Source organism: Schistocerca cancellata, chromosome 1 (assembly GCF_023864275.1).
Source record: "Schistocerca cancellata isolate TAMUIC-IGC-003103 chromosome 1, iqSchCanc2.1, whole genome shotgun sequence".
In the NCBI taxonomy this organism is placed as follows: domain Eukaryota; kingdom Metazoa; phylum Arthropoda; class Insecta; order Orthoptera; family Acrididae; genus Schistocerca; species Schistocerca cancellata.
In genome coordinates, this window is record NC_064626.1 from 842,553,716 (window position 1) to 842,571,373 (window position 17,658).

The 17,658-nt window shown below is 39.6% G+C and overlaps 1 protein-coding gene across 6 annotated transcripts in view; it reads left to right on the forward strand.

Moving 5' to 3' along the window:
* LOC126188877 (CAP-Gly domain-containing linker protein 1) overlaps nt 1–17,658 on the forward strand; it is a 550,749-nt gene that overhangs the window by 465,931 nt on the left and 67,160 nt on the right. For all 6 annotated transcript variants that reach the window (XM_049930545.1, XM_049930553.1, XM_049930563.1 and 3 more), the window contains 5 exons: nt 172–312; nt 542–706; nt 1,151–2,420; nt 7,144–7,295; nt 8,929–10,286. In XM_049930545.1, coding sequence (XP_049786502.1) covers nt 172–312; nt 542–706; nt 1,151–2,420; nt 7,144–7,295; nt 8,929–10,286 — 3,086 coding nt within the window. The remainder of the gene's footprint in view (nt 1–171; nt 313–541; nt 707–1,150; nt 2,421–7,143; nt 7,296–8,928; nt 10,287–17,658) is intronic.

Genomic DNA, 17,658 nt, shown 5'->3' on the forward strand with positions numbered 1-17,658 from the left:
AATTATAGCAGTGCTTCTTCAAAATATAGAATTTATTATTTCATTTACCAGGCAAAACGACATACGATGTGAAAACTAAAATTGAAGAACGTAGCAATATGAAAATAGCTTTTTCAGTTTCTCTTCTTAGTGCATCTAAAATAAAGATGTAATAAATAATTACTGGTTTAGGATGTACTGCGAGAGAAGGATCTTAGAATTGAGAAATTATTGAATGAACGTGAACTGGAACGGGCACAACTAACGAGAGCTGCCAATCAAGCAGATGAAGCTGAACAGAAGCTAGCATCTGTAAATAAGGAGTTTGATGAGGTATGTTGGTATGGATTTAGGTTAACAATACTTCGTAGCACATCAGTATAATATTGTTTCAAGACAGAGCTCTTTTCTGTCATTATTGCTGTGAGAGCAATGTAGAGTGACAAGTTTTTCAGCCTAATTTGGACATGATTTTTGTATATTATTCAATGCTTGTATTACTCGTAGTGACTATAAATCTGTGTGTATCATAAAAAATGTGATTTATGTTTTCAAATTTTAGTATCGAAGTTCCATGGAGGTAAAAATCAAGGAAATTCAGGAAGTTTTATTGAAACTACAAAAAGAAAATGTAGAACTCGGTAATCAGTTAGATGATGAAAGGAAAAAGTACGAGGATCTACAATTTAGATTTGAAGAAGAAACTATAAATAAATCTGACTTAGAGGTGAGAAAAACAATATACGGTATTTTGATGCTCAATAAGTAAACCAGTTCATCTAATCTTTCTTCTTAGTCATTCCCACCACATAATTTTAGGTAATATTTGTTTAGAAAGGTTCATAAAATGTAAGAATTTCTTTTTTTAGGCAATGCTTTATTATCAGAGTAGTTTTAAGTTGTAAGAAAACAGTGTACAAGAATTGTCTGTTGATCATAAGCAAAACATATGAGGTAAAAAGAATGTATATGTACTAAGGATTTAGTTTTGATGTTTGCCATGGATATGTCATTATTTTGTAGTGTTTTGTTGGTCTTTTTTTTTTTTACTGTATTTCTAAGCTTCAGCTTAATTATATATAAGTAGTGTTTGGTGATTGCCTTGTCTAAGCTGTAAAAGAATATTGTAATCTTTCTGGTGTTTAATATTATTAATTCTTCTGCACAACAGGCTACAAATGCAACACTTGAGCAACGTGTCCGTGAACTTGAGCTCCAGTTGTCTGGAGCACCAGATGTGGAGGCTCAGTTGGAGGCCCTTAGGAAACAGCACACAGTAGAATTTGAGGCATTACAGAAGCAACATCAAGCTGAACTTGAAGCCTTAGCACTGACTCATGGTCGAGAGACAGAAAAACACCGCCATGAGGCTGCTGAGCTCACAAGAAAATTGAACGAAACCTGTGCCGAGCTTGTTGATAAGATCGATCAGGTTGACAGACAAGCAAAAGCTGCTGCTGAAACTGAAGCTGAACTTCAGCAAGAAATTGAGAGAGTTAAAAATATTTCAACATTGAAACAAGAAAGTGAAATCAGTGAACAACACAAGCTCATCAATGAGTTACAAGACCAGGTGAGTCAGCTCAAGGGAGAACTAGAAAAGAAGTCTCTGGACGCAAAAGAAGTCCAAGAAAGCCTTGAAAAGAAACTGAGAGATACTACTGATCTTCTCAATGTTAGTGAACAGAAATTAAATGAAACTCAACTGAAGAATGAAGCTGAACTGACTGAGAAAAATGAACTGATAAAACAATTGCAAGAGAAAGAAGTGGAGCTTAAGAAGAAACTCGAAGACAGTGATAAATTGAAACAAAGTGTAGAACAACACTTGACTGATAGTGTGAATGAGCTCACAATGACAATCAAGGAGAAAACAACTACTATACAGAATCTCGAGGAAAAGGTTGATGATTTGAACAAGAAATTGGAAATTTCTGAAAGTGTGTTGAAGGCAAGTGAAGAAAAACTAGCAGAGACTGTCAGAAAGTTCACAAGTGACACAGATGTTAAGAATGAAGCAATAAAGGTATTAGAGGAAAAGGAAATACAGTTGAATAGAAAACTACAAGATACAGAAGATCTGTTAAAGAGTAAAGAGCAACAGCTCACAGAAACTCTTGAAAAATTTGCGTCTGAACTAAAAGAAAAAAATGATCTAATAAGTTGCCTGGAAGAAAAAATAAAAGGAAGTAGCCTTGAGATCACAGAGCTGAAAGATTCAATAAATACCTTGAAGCATGAGTATGAAGACAATTTACAGAAAAGTAATCAGCAGCTTGGGATAGACATTGCAGAAAAAACAAATCTCATAACAGCTTTAGAGGAACAGATTAATAGCAAGGACGAGGAACTGCGGATTATGAAAAATGATACTTTGAACATGAATGAAGATTTGTCAAGTAAAACTGAATTGATTACCAAACTGCAAGTTGAAGTTGATGGTAAGAATATTTTCATAACCTAAAAGCTACTATTTTATATTTCCTTGTAATTTATTTACACAATTTTATATTTCAAAACAAAGAAAAGGTGTCTTAGTACTTGCTTTTTAGTCTGTTGATGTGGAATTTCAAAACTGACATTATGGGCTACAGTTTTATTGACAAAATAAGATCATAGAATATTTATATAAATAATTTAGGAGGAAAGGAAGCAACTCATCAAACAGTAAAAGTGTGGAATTGTCAACAGGCACATAAAAAAGTCTGAAAACTTTGCTAGCTTTTAGATATCCTTTCTCAAGGTGGAGCGTGCACACACACACACACACACACACACACACACACACACACACATTCTCTCTCTCTCTCGCATGCGCATGCATTTCTGTGGGGTATGTGCTACTCAAGAGGAGTGATATGAATCCGTATGTATTCTTAACAATAAATGATACTCATCAAGAAAAACCATGTAGCAATTTATCATAGAGAAGAGCACAAATGTTGTATGAATCTGTTATTGTATTTGCATTTTAAGAATCGTGTCGAGGGATGATGGTTGTCTTCTAGATGGGATGACAACTGCAGTAATTTTGTTAGAGAAATATCTGCATAGATAGAAACATCTAGCATTACCGCCTACTCTGCAGCCAGCATGAAGTTACCAGAGAAAATATATTTTTGACAGTAGCTATGATTTTGATCATACAAATGAAATATTTCATCCAACAGACTTCTATGAAGGTTTTGTGTTGGATGTTATAACTTGATAGAAATTGCACATTATCCATTTATTTTGTGTACATTTATGAATAAAACATGCATTGTAAATATGCAAGAGAAGTTAGAGTAGCAGTATTAAATTGCCTTATAGCAATAACAGGGTTGCCACAGGTTGTGGAAATCAGGGAATATCAGGGAATTTCAGACACATCAGGGAATAACCAGGAAAATTTGAAAAAAAAAAAAATACTGGAAAAACCATATTTTTGTCTCAGTAGATGAAATGGTTTGTTTACTGAGGTGTCAAACATTGTTGCTGGCTTGGTGCAGCTCAGTAGGTGCGCCACTTCCCTCCGCCCTCAGTACTGCTGCTTCTCCCCTTCCTACCACTCCCCTCAGCATGCAGTCAGTGCTGTCTCGTTTTGTAGGTACTGAATGAACATGAAGTTTAGGTATCTATGGAACCATATACGATTATTGGTGCCTTGTCTTATACAAGCATGAGTGGTATCTGGTGTCATTCATGAGACAGACTAGAAGATGATGCAACTGGAATGTTGAAACTGGTTGCCTAATAAAACAATTTCAAAATAACAGCTGTTGGTACAGTATTTTTAAATTTAATATCATACCTTTGTAAAAATAATGAAAGAAAAGAGGGAGCTAATGTTAATAAAGAACACATGAGCTCTATTAAAGTGCATTTATTATGTTACAACAGGTCTCATTCACTAGACAATGTTTGATGACCTACTCTTGAATAAAAACAAATATTGTGCTAAAAGCTACTCCCACTGCCAACAGTCTCCATAACAAATTCTCACATAAATGTCATGAAATCATGACTCATGTTGAAGGCACATTGTGGAGCATGATAAACACTGTTGTCAGTGTAATTTGCATGTCATTTATTATGTATTATTATACCTTAATTTTGATTTGTTTAACTGCATGTCATCTAGTGATGTTCATAGAATGAAATCAGTCATGACGTAATAACTGTACCTCAGTGCAACAGAGGTGTTTCTTGTTAACATCAATGTGAACCAGTTGTGGAGTACAAGATGATCAAGTTAAGAAAAGAAGGAGTAGCTGTACATATAAAAATCAGCATTAAGCCCCACAAAGGTTAGGCAGTACATTGTATGGTGCTCCACAACTGTGGATTTAAAAACTCATAAGGTGGTGGTACTGAAAGTCTAGCTGGAAATATTTTATGTTTCATGGAATTCATAGATGTAAATGTTTACAAAATTACTATCATATTTTCCAGTTTTTTTGTTTTAAATTGTAGGCTAAATATTTTGCGGCATGAGATGAAGCTGATTTGCCCTATGTTACAAGTATGAACTCTGTACATAATTTAGTGAAATGGGGTCAAATGAGAATCTTTTAATCAATCTATCAGTTAGCATATTAACACGGTTATGCAGGTTTAGCTGGGAACTTATTATTTATGGTGTCTTAAGTGTTGACTTATTATATGCTAGTATTGATTTAGGGCTCCTATACATGTTGAGGTCTGGCTTTGGATCATTTTCAACATTAAAGTGCTGCTTAGAATTGGAGTTCATATTACAACAGCTGTTGATAAGTAATTCTTACTTCAAAATACCTTCAATGGATTAGATGTAAAACTAACAGTAAATATTTATCTAAGCATGGTGGTCAAATGTTGACAATAAAACACCAAGCAGTTAGGTTCAAATAATTAAAAAAAAAAAAACAGTGTGTGAAAAATATATAACTCATGATGCATCAGGGTGTTGAATGATAATGTATGGACAGAACATTGAGAAGAGATTCAGAAAGCGGGCATTGTTGATCATAAAAGAAGAAAATGCATATAAAAGAACACAATCAATGACTCATCATGGTATTTAGAAATAACTCATAGATGGAACATTTGGAAGAGATTTACTGAGCAGGCTGTGTTGATGAAAATTATTTCTTTCTTAAACCCTCTGTTTCTCAGGTCCAGTGTGCTGCCTTATTTTTTTGTAATTTGAGGTCTGTCTCCAAACATTACTTTCACCCATATGATACAGAAGAATACATAATATTTGTCAGATTTTGTTTTACACTTTGTAAGGTAATCGATAAGTATAATTACTTGTATGCCTCATAAAATGCTGACCATAGTATTCCCAGCAGATTAAACTGACCTTTTTTTCTTTTTTGTGCTCCTAACAACCATTGCATTGCTGGTATGAGGTGGTGAACCCAGATCTTTCCATAGAAACAAATCTGTGCACTAAATTAGTTAAAACTTTCCTGAAATGGTCCAGAAATTGCTAAAGATTTTATTTTTGTGTTTGATTTTGGTCAGCATTTAACAAATGTAATATACATCTTGCAAAATGCTCTCTCATAGTTACTTTTTCATGTAAATTCACTGGCTTTTGATGTGCATATGCTATCAGCTACTTCGTACACTTTTGATCTCTGATTGTCCAACATCATGTTGTACACTTTCACAATGTTTTCTCCTGTGGTTATAGTTTTGGGACATCCTTCCAATAGATTAACTTCTAGAGGTGTATTGGCCATGTTTGAGTTCAACTGCCCTTTACCTAGCTATTGAAAGTAAGAGAGTAGACTCATTATAAACAATCATCAACTTTGGGTGAATTTTCTTTTGTAATAAACTGTTCCTACAATCAGTTTCAAAGTGTCATGATATCCTATTACATTTCTTTGAACAAAACACACATTACATAAGAGCCTTTGTAAACAAAAATATTTCACAGGTCAAGTGGACACTTCACTTTTGCTGTTCCACTGCAAGTATCAATACAGCAAAAACAAAATTTCATAGATATCAGTACTAGCTCTGTTCCAGACACAAACTTTACTTTTACATTCATACACACCTTGTAATGAGAGGTAGATACATATTACATTTACTATCAGTGTTGAACACCATGTTAATCTGTCTGTGTAGTGCACAGCACCTCCTTCATAGTGATCCTTTTTTTTACATCATGGTTTGTGTTCCACTCACAATTTTTCCATATCCTAACTGTGAATACAACAATGAATGATTTCTGAATATTGCACAAAGAAAGTAATACTAGAAACTAATTGCTGGGTTATGAAAATTGAGACTGCTGGCACTTCTCATGTGCAGATGAATGGTGAAGACCATGTATGTATTCTGTTTCACTAGACATTCACACACACACACACACACACACACACACACACACACACACCACTGATGCAGTTTGAAGAGCACCTTCAAGGAATATCTTGAGGTCCATGTTTTTCTGGCAACTGTTCTAATTAAGTCACAGGAAGACCACTCAAAACCCTCACAGTGTGACTTAACACTTTAGACTGTCAGTGCTTAGCTCCTTGGAATTAATAACCTTGCATGCTTTTCTCTTGCAGTCCAGAACTACTTACAGGTTCTCCTGTGGTGCAGCAAAAATAATTTCTCTATAAGAAAAGATGGAATGGAGAAATGTTTGTAAAACTATTAAGATTGGTTTATTGATAGATATTTTTACTCACTACCAAAGTATTCATCAATGTTGATGCACATGAAAGATTAGGCTGCATGCCAGACTGGGACTCAAACCTAAGTTTTTCCTTTGTGGTATATAAAACTACAACATACAGGAGAAACGCTGAGGGTGTAGAACAGGTTATGTCTAGTGTAATGCTGATAGAATAACAGTCAGGGTTACTTCTGAATTTTCCTATGTTGTGTTGTGCCTTTGTTGATATAGGATTTCACTCAACTATTTCTGACTTCCTACACTTGTACATTTAACACTTATCTTTCCCTATTCTGCAGATTTCCTTATCTCCAGATGACATTTTTAGTAACATTGTTGTGTTCTTTGCCAGCTGAAGATTCAGCCATGGCATGCAATTTTTGTATCTGTCCATCCAACTCTGCATGTTATTGTTTTAAAAATTAGTAAATGAAATGTATCACATGTTAAAGTTATTGTCCATGCATAAGCAATTTCTTTCATACAACAAATGTTTACAGCTTTGCACAAAAAATTAGAAACTGCTGAAGAATCAGGCAAGCAGCTGTCAACTGAAATACAGAAACTACAACTTGATGTAGGAGATACACAAAGAAAACTGCAGGCAGCTGATGAGAGGTCTGCCCAGCTCAGTCTGCAAAAGCAGAAACTGGTAATTAAATTTAAGAAAGGAGCTATTATAAGGATCTCATTCTCTACTTTGAAACATGTGGACAAAAAGTGTGTGTGTGTGTGTGTGTGAGTGTGTGTGTGTGTGTGTGTGTGTGTGTGTGGGCGCGCACGTGTGTGCATGCATTCATGGGCATGCTGGTTTGATAAGGTGCAAGATCACAAAAAATTTAATAAGTTTGCTTTAAGGTGGAAGGAGTATATAGAGCGTCTATACAAGGGAGATGAATTCGAACACAATATTATGGAAATGGAAGAGGACATAGATGAAGACGAGATGCGAGATATGATATTGCAAGAATCTGATAGAGCACTGAAAGACCTAGTCGAAACATGGCCCCAGTAGTAGACACCATTCTGTCAGAACTACTGATAGCCGTGGAATAGCCAGTCATGACTTGAGTGTGCAAGATGTATGAGACAGGTAAAATATCCTCAGACTTCAAGAAGAGTATAATAATAACAATTCCAAAGAAAGCAGGTGCTGACAGATGTGAACATTCCAAACTAGATGTTAGTTATAGGAGTCGAGGAGCATGAAAGGGAAGCAGTGGTTGAGAAGGGAGTGAGAAACAGTTTAGCCTATCCCCAATGTTATTCAATCTGTACATTGTCCAAGCAGTAAAGGAAACCAAAGAAAAATTTGCAGTAGAAATTAAAAGTTCAGGGAGCAGAAATAAAAACTTTGAGGAGGTTTGACAATGAAATTATAATTTTGTCAGACACAGCAAAGGACTTGGAAGAGCAGCTGAATGGAATGAACAGTGTCTTGAAAGTAGCATAAAAGATGAACATCAATAAAAGAAAAACAAGGGTAATGGAATGTAATTGAATTAAATCAGGTGATACTGAGTAAATTAGCTTAGGAAATGAGACACTTAAAGTAGTAGTGGAGGGGGAGGGTGGGGGGGGGGGGGGTAAAAATTTTTGAGGGAGATGAAGAAATGGATATATTAAGCAGATTCAGAATGATGTAGGTTGTAGATTCTAGTAGTTATTTGGAGATGACAGTGAGGTTTGAACAGGGTAGAGTAGCATGGAGAGCTGCACCAAATCAGTCTTCGGACTCTCTCTCTCTCTCTCTCTCTCTCTCTCTCTCTGTGTGTGTGTGTGTGTGTGTGTGTGTGTGTGTGTGTGTGTGTTTGTCTCTCTCTCTCTCTCTCTCTCTCTCTCTCCCCCCCCCCCCACCCTCCCCCCTCCCCCTCTCCCACTCGCACTCCCACTCTCCCCCTCCCCACATCCCCCCCCTCTCCCTCTCTGGCTAATTCACTGTCTTCACACCCTCTAACCAGCAGCTTCTCCTTCCTCTGTCTTGTCACTCCCTCCCAATCCACACTTCCAGATCATCTTCATCATGTGCCACACGAACTCACCCAGTCCAGTGCCCCTTTGTGGCATGACTAGCCCGTGCATCTGCTGCCTTTCCCTCCCACATTCCTATTCTACACATCTTTCTGGCTGCCTCTTCCAAGACACTGCACAATGTAGATGTGTGTGTGTGTGTGTGTGTGTGTGTGTGTGTGTGTGTGTGTGTGTGTGTGTGTGTGTGTGTGTGTGTTTACTCCTGAAGTATATTCATATTGTTATGAATAATTCATTGCATATTGTTCTTACAGGAGGAGAAAATTGCTGACCTTATGAGCTCCACAAGCGATTCTTCAGTTCAGTTAACAAAGCTAAATACAGAACTCAGTGAGAAGGAGCGGGAGCTTGAGCAAACTAAAGAACAAGTCATATCTGCAAAGCAGGATATGGAAATGGCAAAACAAAAACTTGAGCTATTGATAACAACATCACAAAAAAATGAACAAGAACTGAAAGAAAAAATTGAATCTGCTGTCAGCCATGCTGAAGAAATTGAGAAAGATGCAGAGAGAAAGTTAACAGATGCAAAAATGAAGGAGCAGGAACTTAGAGATTTGATAGAGAAGTTACAGACGGATTTAAAGCAAGCAGATAAGGATTATGGAGGGCAACTCTCTGAAACTAAAAGTGAAGTGAAAAGATTGGAAGAAGAACTGAAGAAAAAATATAATGAAACTAATACTTTGAGAACGGAGCTAGAGAAGAAATCAGAAGAAATGATTAAAGAAGCAAATGAGAAAGAAAACCAGTATAAGAAAGATTCTGAAGAGTTATTTAAAATAATTCAAGGTAAGGATGAGGAACTAAAGCAGAAAATGGAAAACATTATTGTCATAGAAGCAGAATTGAAGAAATTGAAAGAAGAAAATGAGAAAAACAGAAATTCACAGGACAGCATAAAAAAACTACATTTAGAAGAACTGGAATCACTTAAATCGGAGAAACTTGCTTTAGATCAAATAGTTTCTGAAAAAGACTTGAGCATACAAGCTTTCATGTCTGAAATAAGTAAACTGAAGTCAGATAAGGATGCAATTGAGGCCACTCTCACAAGCAAAAACACTGAATTAGAGGCTGTGCTGGGTCAGATGGCAGTGCTGGAAAATGAGAAAACTAATTTTGAGAAGACATTGAAAACAAAAGATGTGGAAATGGACAAAATACTGGAAGATAGGCAACAGCTAACAAAACAGGTGGCAGATTTAAATGGTAAAATAGAGACCATTGAAACTGAACTTTCTGAGACCAAGAAGCAGCTGAATGTAAAAGAAACAGAGTTAATTACCCAAATAAACATTTTACAGTCAAGAGCAGAAACTGCAGAAACCACCATTGCTGAAAAGGATCGTCAGTTAGCAGAGCAAACCGTTGCATTAAGTGGAGATGTATCACAGTTAAGAAACAGAGCAGAGAAAGCAGAGTCAGAACTTGCTGAGAAACAAAAACTAGAGCTGGAGTATAGAAAAACAATGGATGAAGATGTCAAAGTGCTAACAAAGAGAGCTGAGACTGCAGAGGCAGATCTGGCTAAATGGCAACAAATGCTGGCTGAGAAAGATGAGCAACTAATAAAAGCAACAGAAAATGTAGAGCACCTCCAAACACTCATGTAAGTACATTAATAACTTCGTTTCTAACCGATTTTTCAATTGTTAAGACACTCACAAGAACTGGTAGAAGTGTTATGCCGTAAGTTAATTAAATTTACTCTATTATAAAGAGATTTCAAATGTGACATATTCCTGTCATTATTTCTAGTTTTTAAATCATAGCTTATTATGATGGAGCACTTAAAGGTTTATAGTGAAACATAAACTCATAAGCAACTGAATTAGAAATAGCTGCTGTGTTAGAGAGAGAGAGAGAGAGAGAGAGAGAGGAGAGAGAGAAAATACTTCCAAGTACTCAATGTAAGCATGTTACAAATTTTGTTTGAATTCATATTTTCCACAGACAGGATACAAACAAGGATTGTTAGAGGTATTATGCCATAAATGTATTCCATTTATCCACAAAAAATAGAGACTGCACATGACAAAGAAAATCAGTTTTAGCTCAAAATGAGAGTTATTTAAAAAAACCTTCAAGATAAGTTTGGAGATGCTTGTATTGAGAAGAGATTGTACTTGTGACACCATTAGAAATCAAATAGTTTATATTATACATGACTGATTATTGTCAAACCTTGTATTGACAGTCTGAGCCATAGTCAAGAGTGGAACAGACAAAACATTCAGTTTCAGTGCATTTAATTGTGGGCAGGTTGTGGGTGCCACACACATGTGACACTTCATCTCTAAGCATTGGTAGACTCTGGGCTTTAGATGAGGCACTGTGCCAAGACTGTATCACGAGTACTTGCATTAGGGGAAACATGTCTCCACCAGAATCAACTATCTTGAGTAATAAAGTGTTGACAGCAGTGGTCACTGTCAACTTTTGTGGATTTTGACAGCAGAAGACATACATAAATTGCTGCTCCACACATGTGCCCCTCCTCAGGGCATGATGTTATAGGGCACAGAGATTAGCATGAGTGCAGGAAGATCACCATTGGACACACATAGTATTGGAAAAGGTCAAGTAGACAATGATTCATGATATACAGGGTGTGTCTGTAAGAGTGTGCAAACATGTAACAGTGTGTAGAGAATGCTCCAGTTAACAATTTGAAATAGGGAACCTGGGGTCAGAGAAACCAGCTTAAGGAGACATGGAAGTAAACTTGTCTACTGATTTGTGTACCATTACTGTTTTCCTGCTTATTTACATTTATCATGCATAAAGGATTTACACATACTGTACTATTTAGTTACATGTCATTCTTTATTTCCTGTGAGGGAACAAGGAGGATGAGCCTGATTACTGGGAAGTCATGGTACAGGTTTTGTTTACTTCAGTTATACATAATGTATTTCTTGATGCAACAAGTGTTGGCTGTTGGTAAATTATTGCATCAAGAAATACATGCCAGCCATTGTCTCATGGTCCATAATGGATCAACGAAGATTGTACATAATGAGGCTCTGTTGTATAATACACTCCTGGAAATTGAAATAAGAACACCGTGAATTCATTGTCCCAGGAAGGGGAAACTTTATTGACACATTCCTGGGGTCAGATACATCACATGATCACACTGACAGAACCACTGGCACATAGACACAGGCAACAGAGCATGCACAATGTCGGCACTAGTACAGTGTATATCCACCTTTCGCAGCAATGCAGGCTGCTATTCTCCCATGGAGACGATCGTACAGATGCTGGATGTAGTCCTGTGGAACGGCTTGCCATGCCATTTCCACCTGGCGCCTCAGTTGGACCAGCGTTCGTGCTGGACGTGCAGACCGCGTGAGACGACGCTTCATCCAGTCCCAAACGTGCTCAATGGGGGACAGATCTGGAGATCTTGCTGGCCAGGGTAGTTGACTTTCACCTTCTAGAGCACGTTGGGTGGCACGGGATACATGCGGACGTGCATTGTCCTGTTGGAACAGCAAGTTCCCTTGCCGGTCTAGGAATGGTAGAACGATGGGTTCGATGACGGTTTGGATGTACCGTGCACTATTCAGTGTCCCCTCGACGATCACCAGTGGTGTACGGCCAGTGTAGGAGATCGCTCCCCACACCATGATGCCGGGTGTTGGCCCTGTGTGCCTCAGTCGTATGCAGTCCTGATTGTGGCGCTCACCTGCACGGCACCAAACACGCATACGACCATCATTGGCACCAAGGCAGAAGCGACTCTCATCGCTGAAGACGACACGTCTCCATTCGTCCCTCCATTCACGCCTGACGCGACACCACTGGAGGCGGGCTGCACGATGTTGGGGCGTGAGCGGAAGACGGCCTAATGGTGTGCAGGACCGTAGCCCAGCTTAATGGAGACGGTTGCGAATGGTCCTCGCCGATACCCCAGGAGCAACAGTGTCCCTAATTTGCTGGGAAGTGGCGGTGCGGTCCCCTACGGCACTGCGTAGGATCCTACGGTCTTGGCGTGCATCCGTGCGTCGCTGCGGTCCGGTCCCAGGTCGACGGGCACGTGCACCTTCCGCCGACCACTGGCGACAACATCGATGTACTGTGGAGACCTCACGCCCCACGTGTTGAGCAATTCGGCGGTACGTCCACCCAGCCTCCCGCATGCCCACTATACGCCCTCGCTCAAAGTCCGTCAACTGCACATACGGTTCACGTCCACGCTGTCGCGGCATGCTACCAGTGTTAAAGACTGCGATGGAGCTCCGTATGCCACGGCAAACTGGCTGACACTGACGGCGGCGGTGCACAAATGCTGCGCAGCTAGCGCCATTCGACGGCCAACACCGCGGTTCCTGGTGTGTCCGCTGTGCCGTGCGTGTGATCATTGCTTGTACAGCCCTCTCGCAGTGTCCGGAGCAAGTATGGTGGGTCTGACACACCGTTGTCAATGTGTTCTTTTTTCCATTTCCAGGAGTGTATTTACATTGTCCCATGACAGAACATGCTACGAATCAATGGTAGACCCATTCATTTCACAGTGCTATTCAGAGACGTACAGTACAATATGATGGAGCAGTACCATTACAGTTTTGCAGAACTCACTGACATGCACCTTGTGTATGGGGAAGTACATTGCAATGCTTTCACTGCTGAAAGGCTGTACAGGGAAAAATTTCCTAACAGGCATCATCTGTGATGGCAAGTGTTTATTTCTCTCAATTGACAAATTCAGGAGACTGGTTCATTGGAAAGAAGAAATGAGGGACCTGGCAACATGAGGACCACTCACACACCTGATTTTGAAGAGGAGGTGCTGGGAAGTGCTGCAGTGGTCACCACTACAAGTACCTGTCGTATTGCACACGAAATGGGTACTGCACATACTAGCATGTGGCGAATACTCCATGAACAACAATTACACTCATATCACCCACAATGAGTCCATGCAATGCTTGTGACTGACTTTGCACCAAGGACTATTCAGTGGTTGCTCCTACAATGGATTCATCAACCAGATTTCCTCCAAATCATGCTATTTACTGACAAGTCCTCATTTGATCATGATGGTATTTTGAAAGGCAGGAATAGCATGTGTGAGATGAAGAAAACCCTCATGTTGTAGTAGAGTCACATCATCACACACATTTTGCTGTGAGTATCTGGGCCAGTGTTGCACGTGACAATCTCGTTGGGCCATATCTTTTACCTGGCTATCTGAATGGCCATCTGTACTTCAGGTTCGTGCAAAGAGTTCTACCTGAGTTGTTGAAGAACTTACCCATGGCTGTTAGAGAGAGGATGTGAATGCAACATAATGATGCACTGCATCACTTCAGTGTGGATGTCCACAACCATCTCAGTGTTGTATTTCCTGGTCACTGGATTGGAAGGGAGAGCCTATTCCATGGCCTGTGCAATCACCTGACCTGAATCCCCTTCTTTATTTCCTATGGGAATATCTAAAGTCACTTGCATATGAGACTCCAGTGGATATGGACATGGAATTAGTTGCCAGAATTGTAGCTGCCTGTGATTTGAAGCACACCAGGGATATTTGTCAGGGTGTGTCAGAATCTTGTTCACCAATGTCCTGCTTGCATTGAGGTTGATGGCTATCAATTTCAGCACATTTTGTAAGATACAGTACAAATGGTATGTTTGTTGTGTCAGGTATGGTATTTCCAGTCAACTGTAGCTAACATAAATAACAAAGTGCACAGTAATGTGATTTTATTCTTGTTATCTCCTTAAGCTGGCTTCTCCGACCCCAGGTTCCCTGTCTCAAATTGTTCAGTGGAGCATTCTGTACGTCCTGTTAAATTTTTGCACGCTCTTATTGAAACATCCTGTATACTGGTGCAGGCCAATGGCAAGGTACGAATGTATTGAAAACTACTTGCCAGCAGGACTCTATAGAGACAGTTGTTGAAGGTAATCTGGTGTGGGAGATGTTACATAGGATGAATACAAACATCTATATGTCTGCCATCAGTTCTCAGTGTCAAACAATACAAAAATCTACTGTCCAATCACATACAATCATTGGTTGGCTTCAGCACACTACAGGTGAACTGTACCTTCAGAAAGACAATGCAATGCCATACCAGTCCCTAGCTATGTCAGAATGATTTGAGGAACACTCTACAAGTGTGATATTGCCTGTGTGACTTTCCATGTTACCTGATCTCAATCCTGGGTCCTGGGTCCTATTGGACCCAGTTCATGTTACTCCCTATGAGATGTAGGCAGTAGTTGGGTGATCATGGACCGCAATGGCTCCTCAATCGCTTCAGTGCGTAGTGGACACCATGACTTGATGTGCTTGTTAGATTCTTCGGGACAAAAGGGGAAAAAGGATGCTACACATTATTAGGTAGGGTCAGGTTTTATTTTTTTCATTAGTGAGTGTATTTCTATAATGAAAAAGTTTTTCTTGCTTTTACAGACATTAGTACAGTAGAATTACTGAAATGTGAAAGGTATTTTAAATCCATCTCTGCAACTACAAGAAAATGCACATTTTGTCATCAAATGCATTTTATATTATTGAAATAAAACATCATCAGTGGTCTTAATGAAAGATATTTACAATTTTGATTATTTTCTAGATTGAAAAACAAACAAAAGTTTTTGATTTTACATACATTATTTTTTTATGATTTTCATTTACATCGGGAAATGCCATCTGCTTACACATTTTTGAGGTATTCCTTTATTTGACACTGTAATTCTGGCCTAAACCTACACTGTTCTGCAGGACTACCTATTTCCTGATGTGAAACACATACAGTGTCCAAAGCAATGTGGGATTAGGCCAGAATCAACAGCACCAAATGAAGGAATATCTCAAAAACATGTAGGCAGGTGTTATTTCATGTTGTGAGCAAAATTCAGACAAAAAATAGCATAAGTAAAATCTATTTTGTAGGCAAGTTCTGCATTTTGATATATTCCATCCCTTCCACACCAAAAAAATCTCTCCCATGCAGCCTGGGCTCCTGTTGGTGACGTATCTGCAGTGATGAGAACTCCCTTGCCCACTATGCTGAAGGTCTGATCAAGGCCTTCACAGACAGACACAACCCCCCCCTCCCCTCCCCTCTCCTGACATAGTCTGCAAACAGATTTCCCAGGCCTTATCCCTAAATCCCCTCACATACCCAATTCTTCCAACACCCTGAAGAATCAGCTATAAAGGAGTGCCCTCTTCCTCACAATAATACATAATACACAGCCAAGCATAACAAGCTCAATTTCAATGGCTTCTTCACAACCCAGGTCGCTCGGATCCTTTCCTCCACCTCCAGCTTCTCTGAACTACACAGATAGGAGTTGTCATCCTCTTGGCTCACATAACTGTCCTGGCTTCAATCTCTGGTAACCCACTGCACTGTTCCCACACCCGCCACCCCAGTTTCCCCTCCCTCCATCCTGTCACCCCATCCTAATTCACATCCCCACATCACATTTAGCATGTGTCACTTTCTACTGGCTCTGACAACTGTGCATCACATGCCTAGCACACCCACCTGCCACCCCTCCCTCCAGCATTTCTAGCTGGAAAACCAACTGCTTCCCTCTGAGCCACTAGCCACCCACCCTAACCCATCTCCCTGTCTTCCACTTCTCTCACCATCAACCCACTTGCTGAAATGCCACACTGGCATTGTGAGTCCAGCCTGCACTGTGTGTGTGTGTGTGTGTGTGTGTGTGTGTGTGTGTGTGTGTGTGTGTGTGTGTGTGTTCGAAAGCCACTGATCTACACACATCTTCCACTGGTTCTAGTGAAGGCTCAAACTTGAAGTCACAACAGATCTGTTTGTTTGGTTAGCCATTCTGCTTGAACATGAGGTTAAGGTGTTCCAGCTCTTGTGCCTAGCTATTTGTGTGTGAGAAGATGTAAGCCAACATCTGCAGGACTCCCATGCCTTGGTATGGTCAATGCAAACTGACTGCATGACAGAATGGCGAGTAATATTAAGAACCATGCAAGTTTTGCCTTAGTGGGGAGCACATTTATTTTACTTACAGACAAATGCATTATCCAAAGGTTTTACCTGCACTTAGAGGTTTCATCACTTCTTCTTGGGCACTATCAGATTGGATGCACTGGAGTGCCAGCACCAGGCATTCCTCTAATTTCAACAAGAGTGTTCTCTTCCCATCACATTGGGTGATGACACCCATCGACAGATTGTGCTTAACCTCACAAGTAAAGACATGGACAACGCCATGATGTTAGTCTTAGAGAAAGGACTAAATTTTGCTTCTATGAAATGAAGTGAAATGAAATGAGGGCATGGCATTGTTGGCCAGGAGGCCCCATTCGGGGAAGTTTGGCTGCCGAGTGCAAGTCTTATTTCAGTTGAAGCCACATTGGGAGACTTGCGCGCCAGTGCTGAGGATGAAATGATGATGAGGACAACACAACACCAAGTCCATGAGCAGGTAAAATCCCAAACTCGGTTGAGAATCGAACCCGGGCCTGTTGCATGAGAGGCAGCATGTAACCACTCAGCTAATCAGGCAGACTTTGCTCCTATGCCAAGGGGCCTTCCATCACTGAATTTATTTGCTCAATAGAACAAGTGGTGTCAATGTTCCTGAGGAAGAAGAAATTAGACAGGAAGTTTCGCATACATTGTGTTGGGCTCTGCCGCTTCTGTGTTGAAAGGATAGCAATACAGCCTGTTAGAGAAGATCTGGAATTATTAATCCTCCCAGAAGATAAAGGTAATGGTACAGTACTTCTTTTATAGAATGATTATGTGGTCAATATGGAATGCTTACTACAGGACTCAGCATATTGAAGATTGCAGAATGATCCTACTGAACAAGTAAAATGGGAGAAACTCTCACTTCTGAAGAAGAGTTGATTATCCATCAACGTGCTGAAAAAACTATGTACTGATGCTGCTGTTCTGCTGAGATTATATGATTTGCCGAAAGTTTATAAAGAAGGGGTGCCACTAAGTCCCACTGCAAGTAATTTCAAT